This window comes from Barbus barbus (assembly GCF_936440315.1).
Source record: "Barbus barbus genome assembly, chromosome: 26".
Lineage (NCBI taxonomy): Eukaryota > Metazoa > Chordata > Actinopteri > Cypriniformes > Cyprinidae > Barbus > Barbus barbus.
In genome coordinates, this window is record NC_136754.1 from 5,908,913 (window position 1) to 5,931,722 (window position 22,810).

At 37.0% G+C, this 22,810-nt stretch overlaps 1 protein-coding gene across 5 annotated transcripts in view; it reads right to left on the reverse strand.

Annotated features, from left to right (window-relative positions):
* The window catches only part of LOC306845658 (YEATS domain-containing protein 2-like), a 30,222-nt gene extending 12,074 nt beyond the window's left edge, over positions 1-18,148 (reverse strand). Inside the window, exons 1-19 of one of the 5 annotated variants that reach the window (XM_079378581.1) lie at positions 18,009-18,099; positions 17,690-17,755; positions 17,483-17,600; positions 17,311-17,408; positions 16,996-17,088; positions 15,991-16,218; positions 15,750-15,862; positions 14,049-14,210; positions 13,450-13,561; positions 12,898-12,942; positions 11,711-11,912; positions 11,130-11,354; positions 10,070-10,231; positions 7,216-7,310; positions 4,925-5,104; positions 3,281-3,521; positions 1,691-1,852; positions 1,500-1,618; positions 1,090-1,224 (exon numbers count right to left, since the gene is read on the reverse strand). In XM_079378581.1, coding sequence (XP_079234707.1) covers positions 1,090-1,224; positions 1,500-1,618; positions 1,691-1,852; positions 3,281-3,521; positions 4,925-5,104; positions 7,216-7,310; positions 10,070-10,231; positions 11,130-11,354; positions 11,711-11,912; positions 12,898-12,942; positions 13,450-13,561; positions 14,049-14,210; positions 15,750-15,862; positions 15,991-16,218; positions 16,996-17,088; positions 17,311-17,408; positions 17,483-17,582 — 2,472 coding nt within the window. In that variant the 5' untranslated portion in view covers positions 17,583-17,600; positions 17,690-17,755; positions 18,009-18,099. Of the gene's footprint in view, positions 1-1,077; positions 1,225-1,499; positions 1,619-1,690; positions 1,853-3,280; positions 3,522-4,924; positions 5,105-7,215; positions 7,311-10,069; positions 10,232-11,129; positions 11,355-11,710; positions 11,913-12,897; positions 12,943-13,449; positions 13,562-14,048; positions 14,211-15,749; positions 15,863-15,990; positions 16,219-16,995; positions 17,089-17,310; positions 17,409-17,482; positions 17,601-17,689; positions 17,811-18,008 lie in introns of those variants that run through there. The other 4 variants (XM_079378577.1, XM_079378578.1, XM_079378580.1 and 1 more) reach the window with 4 other exon arrangements.
* Between the last annotated feature and the right edge of the window lie 4,662 nt (positions 18,149-22,810).

The window sequence follows — 22,810 nt, forward strand, 5'->3', positions numbered from 1 at the left end:
CCAATAAACTCCAATCTGTGTAATCCAATAAATGATTATAATATTTTAATTTAAATATTAATTGTATTAAATATTGTAATATATAATTGTTTTAAATTAACTAATAATGTATAAATAATACATTACATACATTCCCCCCCAGAAGTATTGGGACAGTGAAGCCAATGAAAAATGGGTGGGTTCAAACTAGGGCTGGGCGATAAAACGATAACGATATGTATCGCGATAGACACGTGAACGATATCAATAAAAAATGTGTTCGATAAAACGTTCAATATTTTTTATTCTTCGTCGGAAGAAAACAAAGGCTGCGAAGCAAGTTTGGTTGCATTAACAAAGGCACTCGCTCTCTGGTAACCTAGCAACGTAGGGAGTGACACGCTAACAGCCAATCATGTAACAGTATCATGTTTGGTTGCGCCATATCGTTGTCTCGTGTCTAAGTGCGCACGCGAAAAAAAAAAAAGTGCGCACGCGCGGCTGAGAGTGCACGTCTGCAGCCAGACCTGGCTGGTCTGCTGGATTCCTCTTCATAAGCAGAAAATGAGTGCCGCAGCGAGCGAGGAAATTGTAAATAAAAGAGAAAGTCAGCTCCCAGTACGGCAGTTTTTGGATATTATAAGTCTGACCTAATCAAATAAGTAAAATAAAAATAAGTCTGCAAATTATGCAAGACCGTCGTCCCCGCCAAGACTGGTAATACCACGAACTTGATGTACCACCTTAAAAAAAAATATCAATAATTATCGATATCTTCGATATGAAACACTGATATCGTGATACAGTTTTCAGCCATATCGCCCAGCCCTAGTTCAAACAAAAGGTGATATCTTCTAAGTTGTGTGTCAGATCCAGATGTAAATACCTGGAAATAAAAGCCGGCATGTAATTCTCTTGTCTGATATTCATCTTTTGATGTCAAACCCAAATGTGTTCAGTCTACAGCAAAAATAAAGGAATTGGCCTCAGTGCCCCAATGCTTTTGGAGGGGAGTGCTTGCCTGTAGTAGCTATATAACTTTTTTACATTAGAGGGGAAAGATCAAAGGAAAGAGATTTTATGTATTTAAATCCTTACTTTGTTACACACCTGAGCCAATATGGCTGCCTTCTGTCCGGCTGTGACCCGAATGGCCTGCTGGGTACTGGATCCAGGACTGGATGCCACATGACCACCAGAGCTCTGTTTCCCAGAGCCCCCTGGCTGGCCAACCAAGAACGTGCCCTGAAAAGAGTAATAGTGACTATGTCAGCATAACCCAAACTGACAGTAAAGGCTTCTGGGATATGTATGTGTGTGTGTGTGTGTGTGGCTTTGGAGATTGCTTTAAATGTATTAAACGGAGGTCATTCAAATAGTGTGCGAGAATGAGCCTAATTAACAAAGTAAGAGTACACTCGTTCAAACTAAAATTGTTTAAATTGAACTAAACAACTAGTGTCAGGATCAATTCTACTAGTTAGTGCGTGTCATAAATGATTTACAGCAAAGACTATTACCTGAGGAGTCTGTTTGAGGATGTAAGAAGTGTAGGATAAATTGGAAGGCAGGCTGCCTGACCCTGAGGACCCACTGGAGGAATGTGACCCACCAGAACCAGAACTCTGAGACTGCTGGCCTACAGATAGAGTTAAAACTAGTTAGATGTTTATCTGAATACTCCCAAATTCATATGACATACTTGTCTGACCTGCGCTGTGTGAGGCTCTCAGAATGGCTCCCTGTGGGATCAGTAGTAGTTTGCCTTTGCCCGATGGGTTCTTGCTATTGGTGGTCAGGTAGAGTTTGGTGCCCGGAGGCAGATTAGCCAGGTTTGCCAGGTTATTTGCTGGTAGTTGTAAGGTAGCCATAACTTAAAAAAAAATAAAAAAAAAAGACAAAATCACCACAAAAACAACAATTAAACAAACGAGAAACATATTATATCAGGAAATAGTACAGTGTCAGAGAATAAAGGTTGAATATGGACAATAAAAAAAAAAATTAGGTAAGTTATCAGTGAATATCAACTTGATCTGTTCCTCACTGAAGGTTTTTATCCTTGACAGCACATCGCTATATGTTTTCACTGTACATACACTACTGTTCAAACTCTTCTTTTTGAAGAATTTAATCCTTTTATTTATCAGGGTAGCATTAAACTGATCAAAAGTGACAGTTCAAGAGGATTTATATTTAAAATAAATGCTGTTCATTTTAAAATAAATGCTTTAATTCATCACAGAAGCCTGAAGAAATGCATCGTTTCCACAAAAACATTTAGTAAAACGTTTTCCACATTGATAATACAAAATTCCCTTGAACACCAAAACAGCATATTATAATTATTTCTGAAGGATAACATGACACTGAAAACTGGAGTAACGGTTGTTGAAATTTCAGCTTTGCCATAACAAGCATAAATAACATTTTAAAATGTATTAAAATAGAAAACTCATACTTTATGTAAATTCATACTTTACACCAAAATTGTGTACAAAAATGTAGTAATCTAAACTGACATTATAAGTGGACTCATAAGATGCAAAAAATGTGTAGGACATGGAACCTATACAGAACATGTAGCAATACAGCTTTGAGTCTATTTCATATACCACTAACAAGCTTCCTAAATGCATCAACATATGTTCCATATGTTAATCAAACTAAATCCTGTTTCCCCCTGTGGCGGCAGGGAGATACAAGACTTAGTAATGGAGTTTCCTAATGGTTTAGTCAGCATTGTGGTACAGCCACACACACTTAGTTGAGCCCTGTGAAATTTCCCTCTCAGCACAACATCTGCTGATCAGCCTGACAAACACTTCTCCGAACACACAAACAAAAGCACAATCTTGTTCTGTCCCCCACACACACACTACTGTTCCGAACATCTTAATTAAGATCCCTGGAAAGACAAATTTATGCTTTTTGAATTTGCGCACATACACACACTTCACCTTCTAAAAATGAATACTTGCACACTTTTACTTCAAGAATCAGATACACATCTATGCATCTACACAAACAATCACCTCTCCTAACCACAATCAAAAATGCTTTTTTCACATTCACTGGCCCAGAATATTAAATATGAAGTTCTAATTGGTTGAGACTGTCAATTTATTTCGTTTTCAGTGAGGACAGAAAAACCTGATGCTGGCAACTTGTCACATTAACCTTGGTTAGGATTAGTTATCTCGACTTGTTTAAAGAAAAGACACAGCAGAGTAGAGATAAAGTGAATTATATGGGTCACTTTATGGCATGATGAGGGTCACGAAAATGTGAGTACACTGACCTCCACTCTTGCCACTTCCTCCAGACCCACTTGCTGCCTTGGTAACAGCATGCACCTGCTGTCCCGTGATGCCGCTTGCGCCGCTGCCTCCTCCGCTGACGATTGCTTTAGCGATGCCCTGTGCTACCACTTGCTTTTGGCCCACCACCTTGGACACAGAGGGGCTGGACTTAGCGACCAAGATCTGCCCGCTGCTCATGGAGACCTGTTTGACAGCAGAGCCCAGCGGAATCCCCAACACCTACACAAACACACGCAGTTACTCTGCAACTGGAAATACTTGTAAATTGCACAGCTGAGCTATCATAAATCAATAAATGTAGCAGTTTTGGTGTCCTTTTTATATAAAATATTTACTCACCATTTTTCCTCAATTCATATTTTTAGTATAATCAAAACAGGTGTGTACACTACTGTTCAAAAGTTTTGGGTCAGTGAGGTTTTTGCTCATCAAGGCTGCATTTATTTGATCAAAATACAGGAAGAGAGTAATATTCTGGAAATTATTAAAATAACTGTCTTCTAGATTCAAATATTTTAAAATATAATGTATTCCTGTGATGGAAATCTGAATCTTCAGCATCATTACTCCAATTTTCAGTGTCACATGCTCCTTCAAAAATAATTCAAAAATGCTGATTTGCTGCTCAAGAAACATTTATTATCATTATTATTATTATTACTGTAAAAACAGTTGTGCTGCTTAATGTTATGTGGAAACCCTGGCACGTTTTCATGAATCTTTGATTAATTGACAACATATAACAACAACATTTATATGAAATAGAAATCTTTTGTAACATTATAAATGTCTTTACTGTCAGTTTTGATTGATTTAGTTCATCCTTGTGGAATAAAATCATATGGACTCCAAACTTTTAAACAGTAGTATATGTTATCTATTAAGTCTTATTTCAATATGAGAAAGTCATTCACATCTCAATAGTAATGCTGCAGCAATGTTCATTAAGAATCTGAAAACGTTTGTGCCTGATCGAGAAACTTCATCTTTAAAAAAAAAAAAAAAAAAAAAAAAAAAAAAGTGTATAACGAATTTATAAAGATCCTAAAGAAAATGGCTCAAGTTAAAACCGAGAGATCTAAGGAATAATATAAAAAATATGCAATAAGTGTGCCGAAGACTGTAATGTAGAGTTTGAAAGTTAAGACTTTTTTGTGCAGAATGCCATACTGTAGATGGACTGTCTCTAAACAGGATGTACGAGTGACTTTGACTCTCAGGTGCTAAAAAAGGCTGCAGTAAAGAGACGAGTAGGAGGTCCACAGAGACAAAATGACCTGAGATATGTTTAGACCGCATGACCACAGCGCACTCCAGTTTCAAAAACTCTCAGACAGGATGGCCTGCATTGAGGGATGAAACTACAGAAATGCAGAACTGAAGTACAGAACAACCTAGACATTATTTTTGGACATTACAGATGCATCTGAACAATCTTTGAGCTACGATGCCCAAATATTTAGGTAAGCAGCTCACTAGGTACTGAAACGGTACTGAATGGAACAATAGGATTTGGTTTGAAAACAGATTAAAGAGTCAACCAAATATGAAACATAAATAGTCTAATTGAACAATATCATAATGGTAAACACAAAACAAAACAAAAGAGTATTCATAAAAACCTTGCTGGGTGTGGCACCTCCAGTCCCCGCCCCACTCTGTTTTTGCGGCGACATGGCTATCATGTGACCTCCCTTCACTGTCACATACTGTTGCTGCTGCTGGGATGCTGCGGTGGAGACGACCTGTTGCTGTGGTGACGGCTGGGTGGGCACCTCTCCTGGTTCTTGCTTGATTATAACCTTAAGACAGACAGACAGAGAGAGAATTTTTTATTACTCTGTGCTTGTCATATTACAGCGAGATGTGCACTGAAAAGCCATCAGTTTGATTCACGGTTCAATTTCAACCAAGATATTTTCCAGAGATATTGGGTGTGTGATCCAATCCCAAGTTAATTTAATGAATCACACATTCCCTTGGGTAAGATAAACACAAACTCAACTCAAGTTCACGGAGATAAACTCAGTGAACTTGAGTTGAGATTCACCTCTCCTGCCAGCAGCACACAGCAAAAGGTAAACCAATGCAAACTCACAATCTCAACAACACTGTCATATCTCTCATATAATCAACAGTAAAAACACTCACACTCAAACACCCTGAATTTAAAATTAAATGTTCCTTTAAAAACTACAGTGCAAAAAGTAAAAATTACCAGTCGAAAGCTTTTGACTCATTAATCATTATTAACATTCTAGACTAACAGTCAAGTCATCAAACTATTAAATTAAACAAATGGGAATTATATTGCGCTCTACTGTTAAAAAACTTCTCTCTTATCTTATATCTCTTTCTTTTTGAAGGTCTCCACCCTCTGTCTAGATATTAGCTAAGCTGTTCATTCTTTTAAGCAACATTGTATTAAAGTTCACATGCATCCTAGACAAGTGATGGCATTTTAAATTAAGAAATATTTACATAAGCATAATTTATATTTACAAAACTAATTTTAAGCATTTAGGCATTCAGACAAACGTTTTTAAGATCATGTATAGTACCAGCCATAATTTTCATTTATTCATACAAGGAAGCATTCAATTGAACAAAAGTGACAGTAAAGACATTAATAAAGTTTCAGTAAAGATTTCTATTTTAAATAAATTATTCTTTTGACAATTCTATTCATCAAAGAATCCTGGTTAAAAACTAACAAAAAAACTATTAAACAACCTTTTTCAACATTCATAATAATAAGGAATGTTTCTAGAGCTTCAAATTCAGATTTCTGAAGGATCATGTGACACTGAAACCTGGAGTAATTGCTGCTGAAAATTCAGTTTTGCCATCACAGGAATAAAATAAATTGTAATAAATCACAATGTATTTTTGAGCAAATAAATACAGACTTGAAGAGCAAAAGAGACTTTTTATCAAAAAAATTAAACCTCTTATTGACCCAAAACACAAGCTCAAATTATTTTTTGACTATTCTGAAGAAACATCTGTGGACCATTCTCACTGCATGTCCACGTATGAGAGTGTGTTTGTGTGTGTGTGTGTGCATGCTCTGGGAATACTTCAGTTCTCTGCACAGCTTGTGCAAAAGCAGCAACATCACGCCACAGATAGATGTCCCATTTTAAACCTTCACACACACACACAGCTGCTGCAGACCTCTTACTGCACCGCCTGGCAGTAACTATTAATAACTACTGGTGTTAATTTAGCCCGCAGTGTCCAGAAAACATTGAAACACCCTCAGAGAATAACCCAGATAGTGAGAGAGAGACAGAGAGAGATCATCACCTAATTTGAGTCAGTTTTTCTTCAGTTCAGCAGAGGGACAGACAACTTATACTGCATTGGTTGGTCTGAATGATTATTACAAACATTATCTTTTCACTTTGTAAATAAAATGTAAAGAACAGCAGAAGCCATATTAATAGCTCTATAGAACAATGACAGAGAAATGATTCCCTATTCAGGGATGCTTTCCTCTTACAAGCTCTATTACAGCTCTCTCTGAATACAAACGGGTAACGATTTATCATGCTAATCTGCCTGAAGGGGAATTGATTGTCTCACATTGTTTTCAACAGCCTACATCTGTATTTTTCAATTACAGGTGATTTCACTCACAATAGCCATACAATTTCTACTGATATTCTATACTCATCCACCCACCCTTCACTTCAGTTGCCTTGTAGGAGCAAGAGAGAGATGCTCACCACTTTACTGCATGGTAATAAATCAAAAAGACAGCTAAAAGGAGGCAAAGCACATTTACCAGTAGGTAAATTATTCTGCACAAGTCCTACACATATGGCTGGACTAGAGCAGCAAGACCCCAAACTGCAATCAAATGTGAGTTGCACTGAATAAATCCATTCACCGAGAGAGTCAATCTCACCTTGAGCCCAGAGGACAGGAAGCTGCTGGTGTGAACTTTAGGAGCAGGTGATCGAGCACCATGGGCTGTGCTGCTCTGCTTGGCCGTCGGACTGCCTGAAATGAACACATGAAAACAGCAGATATAATAAGTAAGTATGACACTTCAGAAGCTTAATGGAGTTTAACTTGACATCCAGCATACGTCACCAGAGAGAGGTCAGTTGGAAGATCGAGTTATGACATCTTGATTAAAAAAGGTGTTGAGAAAAAATAAGCAAATAAATAAAATGAAGCATTCATCTATGAATAATTTACAACAAGATCAATAAAATGCATTTAGAAAATAGATTAATTTCCTTTTAATTTCAAGGTCTATTCAAACTGTTTTTTTCATTGCGACAAGATCAGTCAAAACAAAAGAAAAATGCGTTTTTATGGACCCATTTTACAAGCGTTATGAAAAGAGTGCTTTCTTCTACATTTACTTCATGTGTTTTTGTGTCAATATATCATGACATTATCACAGCGCTTTTTGCTCTTGCTCAGGTTTAGGACTTTCTCAGAGGTCTATAAAAATTATGGAGCAGAATTTCAACAAATATTTGCATCGCTTTGGCACAAAGAGGTTTCTGTCTGCATCTTTGTGCACAATGGAATAGTGAGTTACTCTGCAGCTCATTGTTTAACTTAACCGTGTTAGGACTGAACTCTTCTGTGCTCAATTTCTCCAGTATATATTCGTGAGCTGACAAAACAAAGGAGTTTATTTACTCCAAATCTCATAATGCACCATCCCCCAGGATGGTTGGCATGCAGCTTCTTCTCCAAATTCACAGCCTGATTTTCACAAGCTCTGTTCTCCAATAACACAAAGACAGAAATTTTACAGCTCAAGACATGCAAACAGTGATTTTCTGAAGCTGCTCTGACATTCCGAGACTCCATTTAAATAGGAAAATGAATTGAAATGACTCAAGTGATAAATAACAAACTGTTATTTATCAAAGAAAGAATTGTTTAATTTCTATAAGGTGATCTTTATTTTTTAAGTTTAAGTTCCTACAAACAACTGAATGAATCAGGACAGTAAAATAGCTTCACTCATCTTCATATAATACAGATACATTTTCCCTGTAGGGAATCTTCATTTCTGGGCGATGCCTTAATAATTCATAAAAGCATGTAGCAGAATATTTTATATCTTGGTTTTAGTTTTAATTCAAAGCAGCTGTTTCTTAGATGTTCAGACTTCATTAATGCCTCATTTTCATGCTGTTGTATGAATTCTGCAGAGGCCTTCTCAGAACAAAGCATAGTCATAAGAGATGTGTATAAAAAGCTGCATACAAAGACAGCACTTTTTTTGCATTCAAAGATCCACTGAAATGTTTGAATCATGTCTCCTACTCTACCTAGATAGCATTTAGGGCATCATTGGCTTGTTTTAATTTTGAGCATCCAACCTCAAAACAGGATTTCTGCAAGTTTCAGAAGGTAAATTTAAGACTTATTTTAGACCTTAAAGTAAAGAAAATATATCTGCCAACTACTGGAATATTATTGTACCTTCTGATCTGATGTTCTTCCTCCGTACTTGTATCTTGTTTACCAGTGCAAATGTCTAAAGAGTCTTGAAATCAAAATACACTTACTTAAGTAAAATGACAGAAGATACTCGTTTCCTATGTATATATATATAAAAATAAAGTGAGTTCATAATTAAACCAAGAACAAATATCTGCCAGTGACCTCAGAAAAATTAACAATTTCATACTTCACTGACAGATATTTGTTCTTGTATTAAGCATAAACTCAAATCACTTTGTTCAGTTTTTTAAGCATATCTTCATTTAAGGATGTTTAGATATTTGTACTGGGAAACAAGTGTCTTGTCAGCATTTTTAGCCATAACAGAAGTGTTGGAACACTCATCTTCAGTGCCCTACCTACACGTCAAGCACTCTACATTTGACTCAAATGCACTCATGGTGCCCCACAATGCTGTCTAGATAGAAAGCTATTAGATTTTGAAAACCAGCAATTTACTAAAGTCCAAGAAAAATGACAACTATGATTCCGATAGTCATGGCACGGAAAATAGTGTAGAGTTTTGAGAAGCATCTGTACATTTGTTCCTATTATGTCCATTTCTAATGGTCACTATGTTGCTTTAGCACCACAGCACAGAGCTCTGACCACCCACACACACACACTCATCTTCCCTGAGAGCATGTAGGTGTGTTTTTGTGGAGGCCTGTGCGTGTTGTAAAGATGTTAACTGGGGTGCCAGAATGCAGTTATAGGTGATACAGCATTTGCGAGAAGCACATCAGTTGTGCAGCCATGGAGGTGGAATTTGTTCTTACACACACACACACACACACACACACACACAGAGTAATGTTACATCAACTGCATGCTCCACACACTCCTAAACTCTCAGTGATGTGGTTGCTATGGCAACCAGGTCTTATGATGGCCTGTAAACCCACAGCATGAGTCATGGGAAAGAGTGAAGCAAAGAGAGTGTGTGTGAGATAGAGAGCACAAGAAGGGAAAAAGAACTAAAAGGGAAACTTGTACTTTGTGATTTGTCTTCATCATTCACTCTTGACACTTTCTTACTGTGTCCTCCCCATGCTTGATGCGACAAATTTCTGAAAAAGTAATTTTTCTGTCCTCGCTAAAACTAGAATGTTACCGCAATTGTAACCGATCAGAACTTGTTCGATGTTTAATATAAAGGAGATGAAAAAGAAACCTAGAGACCAATATCTGACAAAACTCACATAAACACTGAGGACATGAGATTCATCATGTAGTCAAAGCGACACTTTGTTACTCTGTGTGTAGAGATGAGGGAGAGTATGTACCTGTAGCTGCAGATGTCGATGCAGCCATATTAATGACTTGGCCTGGTTTGTCCACGATAATGTAGGGGTTATTTATGACTGAGGGGCTGGACTTCATGTGCACTGGCGTGGATGTTGATGTCCGGGGGAGAGGAGAGTGACTAGGGGTGGAGATAGGAGAGCCTGGAGCACAAATATTGTGTTTCTATGATTAGATTTATAGTGTGAACCTCATAAATTTTGCATCATGTTTCAGAGCCACACAGACTGCAAATCCATAATGCTTTATAAAACAGTTTCACATCTTTACAATGCTCTTCTTTTCAAGTCGTCTTACCAAAACTGACTGGCTGACTATTTTTGAGTGTCAGAGAATACAGCGTTTTAATAAGTCAATGGTAAACAGTGTTATGTTAATGCAAGTTCATAACAGACTGCTACAAGACAAGTATTTTCCTAGATTTGTCAAATTTACGAGTATCACAGCATCAAATCTTTGAAAGTTAGGCACTACTAAGTAAACAAGATAGAACTGGTAGTTTGGTAATTTTGCATGCCAATCAGATGGCCTGCGATTATCCTAAAGCTACTGTTTTTTGACGTTTTGGGAGATGTTTTTTGTGGATATATTCATACATTCAATACTCATTCATTTTACCATAGTGAACTAGTGAAGGAACAGCTGCTTCCCTATCAAGAGTGAAAATTAAGTTTGGCTGCCACTAGGGGGCAAAACACAGCAATCGAACATAAATGTTAGTATGGTGGCAAAAGTGGGTGGTTCTTGGTCAGAATAAGATAAAATGTGGACCAGACTTTATAAAGAGTAGGTCTGGCAAGGCAAGACTAGGACATATCAGACTGAGCTCCTCTTAGATCTGCTGTCACACACTGACAGCAAATCTATAATGCATTACAGAGGAGTTTCACAACTTTCTGACAGTCTCCGTTTCTCTAGAAAATCGAAACCTCCAGTAGAAAAAAGCCAGAGCAACATGAAAGAGACTGTATATAGAGGATTTTACTGCTTGCATTTCAACTCTGCTCTTCTCCACCTTCTTTGTGCACCTGTGAGACTCACCAGACACAATCTTGCAGCTCATCGTAATCGGCTGGAATGATTTCCCAGGTGATTCGGCGGGACTGGGCACTTGCCCTTGTGGAATTATCTTACAGCTGGCTGTGATTGGCTGAAAGGCTGAGTTTCCGTGGGAACCAAGGGTGATTTTCTCAGACCTATTTGACTGTGAAGTTCGTTCAGAACATGAAGAACGCACCGACTCACTCTTGATAGTCACACCTGGAACTGAAATAAGAGGGAGAACAGTATATTTCGTAATCAATAAATCTAATCAATAATTCATTTACACACATTTAAGTGCTAGAAGTATCTTTAGGAACCAGCTTAAGTTACCGTCCCAAACACAAAATGCATTTTCATACAAGTGACTTGGGCATGGAATGTATAATGAAGGTCTAGTCTTGGACTAATACAGATTTTCAAAACAGTTTACGCTGCTTATGCAATAAAGTGCAAACATCCTACTAATCCTCTTAATCAAAATAATCCCATTTTAAAGACAGTGGGATACTGCATAATTCTTTTGTGTTACTATGTGGCATCCTGTGAGATGGACAGGCATTTGTGTATGTTTTGTCTACCTCTATCTGAGCTGGGCTGATCATCATGAGTGTGCTGAGAGGGAGAGGAGGGCCGCCGAGAGCTTTGAACAGCTGTGGAGGAGAAACCAGACCCGCCCACAAACGGCAGATGAGCGGAAGATGAAGATGATGACGAAGATGAGGGGGCAGAGGGGATGAAGTCATCACCTAGTGAGTTTCTGTGGAGCTCAACATCCACCACCTTTAGGAAATAAGAAACAGAAGAGAAAAAATGGCATCTTAAAGATGAATCAAGATATATTTGACATTGTAATAAACCTTGTCATCACAAAATCATTTTAGAACTATAAAACCCTGTACTTTCATTGTGTCCTGGCTGAAAAGTAATTTTATGCTCACTGAGTTCTGCAGCTTAAGAGAAACTTTCATCATTCTCGGCATTTTATTTTTTCCTTAGAGTAAAAAAAATTTAACTTTCTACACACCTTGTTGTACACACATTCTGGAAAATCAGTTACACGGATAAAATGTTTAATTACGCTATGGCATCATGGTCAGAAACCAGATTTTATTCCCTTTTCTATTTTGCTACAAATGAACAACAATAAATCTTCTTTTGACACTTTTACTCATAACTCCAGTTTTGTGCTTGTCATGACATTTTCATCACTATATTCACAGCTGAGACCTTGACTTCTGTTCTTTGCCCATTTAGGTAAGTGACATGTGCTCTCTAAGTTCCCTTTAGTCCAGAACACAGAGTGTTTGTTTTATCTTTCAACCTGTGCTAAATGCGCTAAATAGATTCTATATCAATGAGATGACCTTATGTAATTCTGCACATATGTACATAACTAAGAATCTGCAAGATGCTATTTTTTAAATTTAGTACTGTTTTGTTAAAACTATTTAAAAAAAACAGATATTTACATATATTCCACAAGACAAAATAATAACTGAATTTACACAAATTATCCTGTTAAAAAGTTTACAGGCTGGTTCTAAATGTTGTGCTTTGCCTCCTCGAGCAGCAATGTCTGTTCACAGCCTTTTTTGATAGCAGTGCTCTGCAGAGTAGTATGTAATCAAAAAAGAAAACTCAATTTTTAGGATCTCTCATCTTAAAATAAAAACCTATTTATGTAAACTTATAAAAAGGTGGCATGAAAGCTTCTGAGAACAGCTGCAGTTTCATGTAAAGATTAAGACATGTCAGTGTGTCTTACCGTTTCAGCTCCCAAAGTCTGTAAACCTGTGTATGTTCTGTCAAGCTGAGGAAGAACAAATAAAAGATAAATAACAGAAGCATTAAAGAGCAGTCTTTGCTGCAGAGTATCTAAGAGGTTGATGGGTGGACACAAGTACTTTAATATGCAAACTATTCTTTTTTCCTGACATCTTGATTCATCTCCCTTTATTTTATCTTTGTTATTTTAACCTATAACAAAAGGGATTGCTGTGACAACAGATAAAGAAGAAAGGAAATATCAACAGACAGGATGCTTTATAAGATCGACCATTTCACCTTTAGACTCAGAGAACCCCGCATAAAACGATAGATTCATGCAGACATATTCTATTATGCACAATCTGCACACACAAAAAATAAGTGGAATCCTCTAAGTAAACTTCAAAGAAACAAAAGGCGATGTCATCTACTGTCTGAATTTTCCATAAAAAAGTACAGAGAAAGATAAAGAGGGAGAAAAGGAAAGATGAAAAGGGCAACAAAAGGGTTCAAAGAGAGAGTGTATGCAAGCGGTCAGTAAGTGTATGACCTTTAAGTGGTGGATGATGTCGATACGTTTGTTCCGTTGGTCTTTAAAGTGAATCTGCACACGGACAGGAAACTCTCCCCACCCTCGACGGGTCAGGTGGAACGGTGGTTCACTAAACACACACAAACAGTTTAAAGAGAAACTTTCTCTCTCAGCAGGTTGAACTTGACAAATGCACCACAGGGATGCTCATCCACTAGAGGGCACTGACTGTTGTGTGCTGATATTACTTAAAGCTAAAAAAAAAAAATTACTCTTCACTAATAGGGAAACATTCGCTGTCAGATTTTAGCAAGGATGCATTAAGTTTATCAAGAGTTAATGTAAAAACATATAATGTTACAAAAAAAGTATTTTAAATAAATGCTGTTTTTTGAAAATTCTATTTATCAAAGAATCCTGTAAAAAAAAAAAACATGCTGAAAAATCAGCTCTGTGATCACAGGAATCAATTATATTTTATTCTAACCTAAATTACTTCTATAATTTTTAAAAATCTTACTGACCCCAAAGTTTAGAAAGATAGTGTACACGGAAAAAAAAAAAGTATACGGTGTGATGTAATCAAAACAATCAATAAGAGGCAAGTAAACACACACCTGACTTCCACAAGGTCATTGGGTTTGTAGCTGGGGTGCAGGAAGAACCAGACTTTCTTCACAAAATGATCGATACTGGGCTCTTTACGAGAACCTCGAACATACACCATCCATTTATGAGTGGACTGATCGTTCTCCTCACGTTTATCAGGGGCAATATACCTGAAAAAAAGAGAAACAGTTTAAAAATCAAACTCAAATCAATTTATAGTCGCATACATTCATTCACTCATTGGTTAGGGAAGATTTGTTGTTGCCAATGGAAACCTCCCAGTAACTCTCAGAACAGCCAACTATACGGTTATATTTAAACATGAAACTCTAAATGACATTCTTCTTTAAGATTCAGTATGTAATAGCAAGATATCAGCTTTGAAAGGTATCCACTCAGCAGCAGCAAGGATACAAGTTCAGTTTATTCGCACATGTTGTGCGTTTCTTTTCAGCTCAGCATGCATAGCGCATTTTCAGCTACCTGCCTCAGTAATGTGATTTGTGCACTTCATTTTGAGTTTCTTGGGAAACAAGCATCTGCTACAAACATAAATGTAGAATGTAGAGCCATTCAGAGACCCTTTACTCAGATAAACAGCTTAAGACGGTGAGTTTTTTTCAGCACACAGGCCCTGGGGTAAACAGTCTCATAAAGATGTTTAGTAGCTCTGCAGGCAAAAAAAAATAAAAAAAGGATTTTATATCATTGCTCATATGCAGACACACACACTTGTGTCTCTCTCACATGCTCTGAATGGATTTTATGAGGTAAAGTAGATGAGGACTGTTTGATAATGCGGAATAAATGAGGTTAGATCGTTTCCTAGGGAAAACTAAAGCTGTGCGCCATGTGAAAGTTTATTGGGTTTCGGAACAATAATACTGAGATTTTAAGGAGAAAGTGATGCATTTAAAAATTAATACAAGCTCAGAGAAATAAATACTGTTTCTCATAAAACCATCTTTCCAAATTACAAACTGCTACCGTTCATTCAGCAGCTTTTTTTCTTTGTCTGTTTTGACAGTAGAGCAAAAAACATTTGTTCAATCAGAAATGAAAACTGTCATCATTTACTCACCCACGTCATTCTTCCTAATAATGTATCAATCATACTTTTCCATGCAATTTTACGTAGCTCCTTACTACAGCTGTGCTATACTCAAAGTCTTCTGAAGTTGTACAATAGTTTTTTTTAAAAAAGAACAAACCAGATTTTAAGTCTTCATTCACTGAAACCTCTGACATTGTATTTCACCTTGGTATGTTCATGACAGATATTCCTCCTTTTGTGTTCCACAGAAGAAAGTCAGCCATAGAGGTTCAGAATGATATTAGGGTGACATAAAAATAAGAGATTGATGATGGAATATTAATTTTTTGGTGAACTATCCCTTTAAGGCTGCAGAGCCGAGAATAAAGCATCCTACTCAAGGGCACATCAGCATTGCTCAGCGAAAGACCACAAACATCAGTCAGGATCCCAGAGGTGCTAAATCAAAACCCTCCAGTGCAGTAAAGATTTAGCCCAGAATGCCTCTGGTTGTTGGAATAAAGCTGATCTACACTACAAACAAATGGTAAAATATTCTTCAAATCACACAGGGTGCACTATGCGTGCAACAGCCATTATTCTAATACAGTAAATTAAAATGAGCAATATCTGATCTGTAAAGGAAGGACAAAGAGACAAATGTAATGCTTCATACTTCGATACGTTGCCCACAACAATGGTTTTCTTCATGTAGAGCCGAGAGGCCTCATCTCCTGTAGTGTGGTAAGTCACATGCTGCTCTAAGGATGATGGCACACCAAATGTGTCCTACACATGGGCATGTAATAAAACAAATGTTACTGTCAGGTACTGTAGGCATAGAGTAACAGTGCTGTAGCATTTTCAAGCCATGCAATCCCTCAGTCTTATGTTCTGAGAGTGTGTGGGCTACTAACTTTTCCTGTGTTCCTGCCAGGTTGTCGTTCACGTGGAGCGCCGTCCTCTCTCCCACTGTCCGTCTCCCTCTCCCCACCCTCCCCATGCTGGCTGAGGGACTCGGTCTCAGACTGGACCTGTGATGGTGTCTCTGAATTCTGGTTTAGTGGAGACGAGGAGCGGGAGGGGGAATCCAAGAAGCGTTTTATGGCAGGGTGGTTCAGCACAGATGGGTCACTTTTAGAGGTCTGGAAGCAAATGAAATCAGTAATCAACTGTCTGTGCTTACAGTTAGAGGAAATTTCAACAAAGCAGCAACAAAACTAGAAGCTTATTCGTGCAGAATGAGCAAATCCAGAAGTTTGTTGTTTTTTTACATACATAAAATGCAACAATAATTGCACACTTTTTCAGCTACCTTGGTTCCAGAAGTATTTTCCCATTCATTCAAATCCCATAGAGATATTAAAAAAGTATTTGTTGATGAGTTATAAGTTATGAACAAAACCAACCAGCTACGAGGTGAATCACACCACTACAAACTTTAGTTTGAAGCAAAAAGTATTGAAAATCAGACAAATACAAAGGTACAAGACTGTGTACTTAACAACTGTAATAAGGGAAATAATTACTACACTCCCAGACTCCCATGAAGCATTACGAATGATTTAATCAAATGAAAATTAATGGAGAAATATAAAATTATACTATAAATTAATAGTTTATGCAAACAAATATGTAACTAGATTGAGGAAATTCGCAATGCATTATGGGAGTAGGCAGACAATAAAGAGTTTTTTAGTGCGATTTGGTGATTGGTGGAGATTTTTTGCAGAATCATGGGTAATGTATTTTGAAACATTAACGACCTCATAGATCACAGCAGGCCTGTCTTTAATGATATATAAATTATCATTTAAAATCAACTGCCCTATGGAGAAAATTAATAGTATTTTTACTTCTGGAACTTGACTCTTTTACTCTATAGACAAAATGTATAAATGCATCTAATCTCTATAGATTACCTCAGGGACTTTAGGCTGGCCAGCATTGGCATAGTAGTTTGCGACAATGCACGCTCTGAGCTTGTCCATCATTCTCCTGGCCTCATTCAGCCTCTGAGGGAAAAAAATACTTTTTAAAACTTATCAAGTGTACTACAGCTTTAGGTGCTTACTTTGTCTCAAGTACTTTGACTTTTAAATTAAGTGTTGACACTGTACCCATAATTGAACTTAAATACAGTTTCTTAGTACTTGTTGCACGGCTGATTAAAGTACTTCTGGACTAACAAAGCACTGCTAGAAATAAAATAGAGTGAGTATTGGACAGACGATTACCTGCCCGATAACCTCGATCTCATGCTCTTTATTCTTCATCTCAAGAGAAAACTGATCCTTGATGACCGCTTCAATCTTCTGCACCGCAGCTTCACGGGCTGGTAAAAATCAAACAAGCAGATTAAAAAACAACTTGTGTGATACTCTACATCACTGTTAGGAACTGTCTTACCATTCTGCTCCACCACTTTACTCCTCTTGTTCTCCTGCACTTGAGTGATGTCCTCATAGTCAGGATCTTTGTCCTCTATTTTCCTTTTCACTCCAGACATGATCACTCATTGGCTGGACTGCAGACACAGTACACAACATGCCACATAAACAATAACAAACTTGTACAGGCACACAGAGGTAAGTCTCAAAACTTACAGCTGCTTACCTGCTTGCTTGTAATGTCTAAAAATGCGTCCTAGGTAGGCAACTTGTTAGATTTTGAGACACTGCCCTAGTATATGAGCATACAAGTGTGATTATGTTTAATTGATAAATTGATATTAGTTGTTGCAGAGGTTTAAAAACAACTAACAACAGAAATAAATCGCTGCTAATCTGACACACATTCACTACGCTAAACAAAACAACAGCTTTTTAAGCAGTTATTGCACAACTCACACCACTAACGCTTTTCTAAACTGCGTAAAACGTGACGTAAACACGCACAAAAGTGGTCAGCGTGTTTATTTACACGGTAAACCTACGCTGAATTGGCTGGTGAGGTGTTTAACGGTGAGGTGTTTAGCCGTTAGCTTCGGTAGGTCTCGCGCACATGAAAGTCTCGCGCGGACACACGAACTAGTGCAGGCGCGCTCCCGCTCAGGAAAGAGCGCAGCGAGCGCGCGGCCTACATTAGAGAGATCAGGGGTTTGAAGCTGGGATCCAGGGACCCCCAGTGGCCCCGTGGAAAAATTTAGACGGGAAAAGTGTTAAATAAATAAATAAATAAATATCACATTACTTTAATGAATAGGAAACATATAATTTAATGATTATTAGAAACCTTTTTCACAGTATAAATTGGGACTTTATACAATAAATTAGATTATTTTTAAAACTTTTAAATTACAACATCTAAAAGATTGAAAACCCCTGAGCTATTAACCTGTTAACCCGCATCGGCCCGTGGGCGGGCCGGAAGGGCGTGGTCGGGCGTGGTCGGACTTTTTATTACCTTTGTTTTAGAACAATATTCAATCAATTATCATTAACTATATATCATTTGAAAGCTAAAACACTCAAGATTAACGATGTGAGCTTGTTTTTGAAATCAATACACCAGAGAGGAAAGGGTTAACAGAAATGCTGAAAGACCGGCCATTTAAAATGAACAAAGCGAACCGCAGTACTCACGTTTGATCGCCAATAGCGCTGGTCAGCTCAGACTATTCCAAGACACACCAGCATACATTTCAAGAGAAGGGTCCACTCTTCAAAATGCATCCACTTTTTAATCCAAAACAACGAAAAAATAGGGGAAAACACGATAGATCCTCCTTTGTTTACATAAGCGATTCGAGTTATAGTTATCGATAGCGTCCATTTTCCAATAAATATCGATTATAATTCGTATTCCAGCTTTGAAACGCCATCTATTTCCAGCAGAATCGTCTCTTCCGAGTAAGAATAGCCCTCCCTCGTCTCTCTCCTTCAATCGCAGGAGCTGTTATAACCCGGGACAGTAAGCGCGTCCGTGAATGGGTCAGCGAGGTGTCAATCCGGACACATCACAATAGGGGTGTTTGAACCCAGCCAATGCCTCGCCAGCACAGTTTTGATGGATGGAAGTGTTAGCCAACCACAAGGACGTTTACAGTGATTGACAGTTTGAATAGTTTACGTAAGATTGTTTAGAGAATAGCTCGGCGTATTGTCCGTGTGTTTTCGTGCGCTCTCGGGTTACGCATGAAGCGTACACATAATGGCGTCGCAGCGCTACACAGACTGGCTATCAGCGAACAGATGTTGTCCAAAGCTCACATCTGAATCTCTCCATCGTGGATCTTCGACTTGAGAAGTGTTTCTGTGGCGTTTGGTGGTGTTTTGGAGGACGTGGGGAGAAAAATGGCTAATTTAGTAGCCGAATACGCGCTGAGATCGCTGGGAAGCGTGGATAGCATTAGCACGTAAGTGTCTCCACCCTCCTCTTGAATGTTTATGTGTCTTTATCATGTATTTGCAGCTTTTGTTTCATGTTAGCTGTTTTAGATTCTAAAAATGACAACGGAGAGGGATAATATGAGGGGATTACATGAGTTTTGTTCGTGTGGGTGGGTGGGTGTGTTTGTTTGTGGGTATGTCCCGGTTATTGTGTGTGTGTGCGTGCGCGCGTGTGTGTGTGTGTGTACAAAATGTAAACAGTGTTGCAAGTTTGATTTGTTTTGCTTACACACTTTCTCACTCTTTTTCTCTCACTCTTCCCTGTCTTTTCAGAGGTCTGGTGAATCCAGATGGTCAGAAAAAAAACCATTTTAGTGGCTGCTAGAGCGTCTTCCTCCACTGTAAATACTGTAAATAGTTTTTTTTTTTTATTATTTAGTAATATTAGTAATAGTAATCTATTACTATATTAGTAAAATAGTAATATTCATAATATTCACCATATAAAATAAATAAAAAATACAAATGTTGTAAAAACAATGTATTTTGCATGTTTTGTGTTTTCACTAGTTCAAAAATGATCAAATCTGTTTTGGTTCACTGTTTTCATTATTGGAATTGTTCAGAATAAAGACTGTTTAGTTATGTTCAAATTCTGAAATAGTTTTGTGTTTTTTTGTGGTTTCATTGGTAGAGCAGTTCTGAATTGATATACATATGTAGTATGCAGTGTCTTATGGAGTCTCTAAATAGCATTTTTGAAAGGATTCCTAGACTTTTCTTGAAATAAAATATCCAAATGACTTTTCCAAAGCTTTTCTTGAAATGAAATACCATAAAGATGTACTTTCTGTAAGTCTTTACCTATAAAAAATTTATTATTTCATATTTTATTTCAGGAAATATTTAGGCGTTTTTTTTCAAAAATGCCATTTGTAGACTAACCAAATGACTAAATGAGTCAGCACTACAAATGCTGTTCAGAAATAGTTTTTTATTGTGTGTTTTGGTGGGCAGAGCAGTTCTGAATTGATATACATATATGTATTATGTAGTTTTGACTCATTTGGACATTTGTTTACAAAGTGTCTATTTGGGGTCTCCAAATGGCTTTTTTGAAAGGACGCCTAGATTTTTTTTAAATAAAAGCTTACAGAAACTACATTTTTGGGAGTATCATCCTCAAATTTGAATCAAAACATGGTCAGATGTTCAGCTTTATCTTTATGGTGTTTTCAGGCCTTTGGCATGAAAGTCTCATCCATTTTTCCCTTAGTGAGCTTCATTAAAACATATCGCGAGTCAATTTCATGTATATTTTACCTTGTTTTACTCTATTGCTATACTAATTTTGAGTTATTATGACTCTAGAGTAACAAAGGATCAAGTGTCTAGTTTCAAACAACACCAGATTTTTAAATATAGACCTTAGGGTTCAAGAGCTACAGACATTTTTATTTGGTTATATCGTTTTTTACAAAATGCTCAAAAATAGGGGCGCAGGGTAACAGGTTAAAACATTATTGGGCCAGTACCCGAGCAGAGAACTAAAATATTATTCTTAATATAATGATATTAATATATTATATATTCAAATGAGCTATTTTATTTTTGCAAATATCTGCTTCAGATCTCAGTTAAATTGTGTGTTAAAGTGTGTGTGTGTGTGTGTGTGTGTGTGTGTGTGTGTGTGTGTGTGTGTGTGTGTGTGTTCTGTTTACATGTAGTCCCAGTAGTGCATTTCTGAAAAATACAATCCGCCAGGAGACACTATATGCTAGAAAATAGTTGGAAATTTTGAACGTAATTTACCGAGTTAGGCCAAACTATACCCGAGCCTGACCAAAGTGTGGCGCTGAAAACCACATTTACAGCAACATCTCACCATAAGTCATGTTTTAAAAGGAAAAGGCACACATCTTCTACTCTGGGATCATATACATTTAAATTTTTTAGCAACTACTTATAAAAACGACTATTTCAGTACTGCAGTATTGTGATGGTAGATAGTAGTTGTATGCTGTTTCAGCAACATTTCTCATATTAATTAGGTTAACTTGACGTGTTAAAATAACAAACTAAAACTGAAATGAATATTAATAACTTATACAGTAATATATTTAAAAAAAACTAGTAAAAATGAAAAGAAAAACAAAAATTTTAACTAAAATTAAAATAAAAACAGAAAATGTAAAAATTGATTCAAAATATAAATTACATTTGTAATAGTATCTCACTGTTATTAAAATAACACTGTTGTGTACCATGATTAAAAAAAAATGTCAAGAAACATAACATTTTCGTATTTTTCATTGCCACTAGGTATTTACAGTTTCACATTCAACCTTTTCCTTGTTGCACTTAAGTCATCCGTTCCAAGCAGCTCTTTACTCGGCAATACGTCAACACTTCAGCCTTCATCACCCGAGGCGCTCTGCTTTAACTAATCATGAACATTACAAGAAAACGCAAACATTATAGGAATTCACATTGTCTTCATGCTTGTTGCTTTTTATCCCATATTTCCATTAAACTTGTAATTTGTCACACCAGAGCAAATAATTTCATTTAGCTAGAATCAGATTTTACAAAGGCAATGTCACTTTTATCAGTTTCAATTGTCATGAAACATTAGCTCAGGTAGAAACCAAACCTACAGTCACAAAGCAAAAGTGACAAAAAAGTAATAAAATAAAATAAAATACAAAATTAAAACTAAAGACGAAAACTTGAACGAGGAATCAGTGCTCAAGGGAAGGTGATTCTTTTCTCTTCTGTCTTTCGCTGATGCTTAAAGTAAATAAAGTTTTAGAGGTCAGCTTTAATAAGGAGTAGGCGCTTTTTAAAATATATTATTTTGTTTAATTTGAATATGCCTTCAGCTACCAATAACACTATAGTACTCTCCACTCTGGTAAAAGATTTTCACAATATTTAAATACATTCTGCAGATTTCCTTTCAAAATTAGCACTGAAAATGCATAAAGTCTGGGCCTATAGGCATGAGCATGTATATGTATGGGGTAAACAGTTTGGGCTGAACCAGTTGTAAAGCTGGTCATGGCTTCAAAACTTAAAGTAAACTGTGAAATATAGTTGCTTTTGCTTTTTTTTTTTTTTGAGCTTGGGTAATCGTTCAGAATGGGGAAGCAAACATTTTTTTAAATTATGAGTGGGACTATGTTTTTGTATCAACCTGACATACCTTCACCAGAGTATGAGGAATATAGCTTAGGTTCCCTTTTGAAGAATTTCCATAGAATCTTGTATAATGCACAAGTAATCCAAGGAATGCCTGTTTCCACAGTATGAAGTACCACAAGTATGAAGAGGGCAGTACAAAAACATTCTTCTTGCTTCAAGATCTTCTGATGAACAGTTACATGAAATGACAACATAAACTATT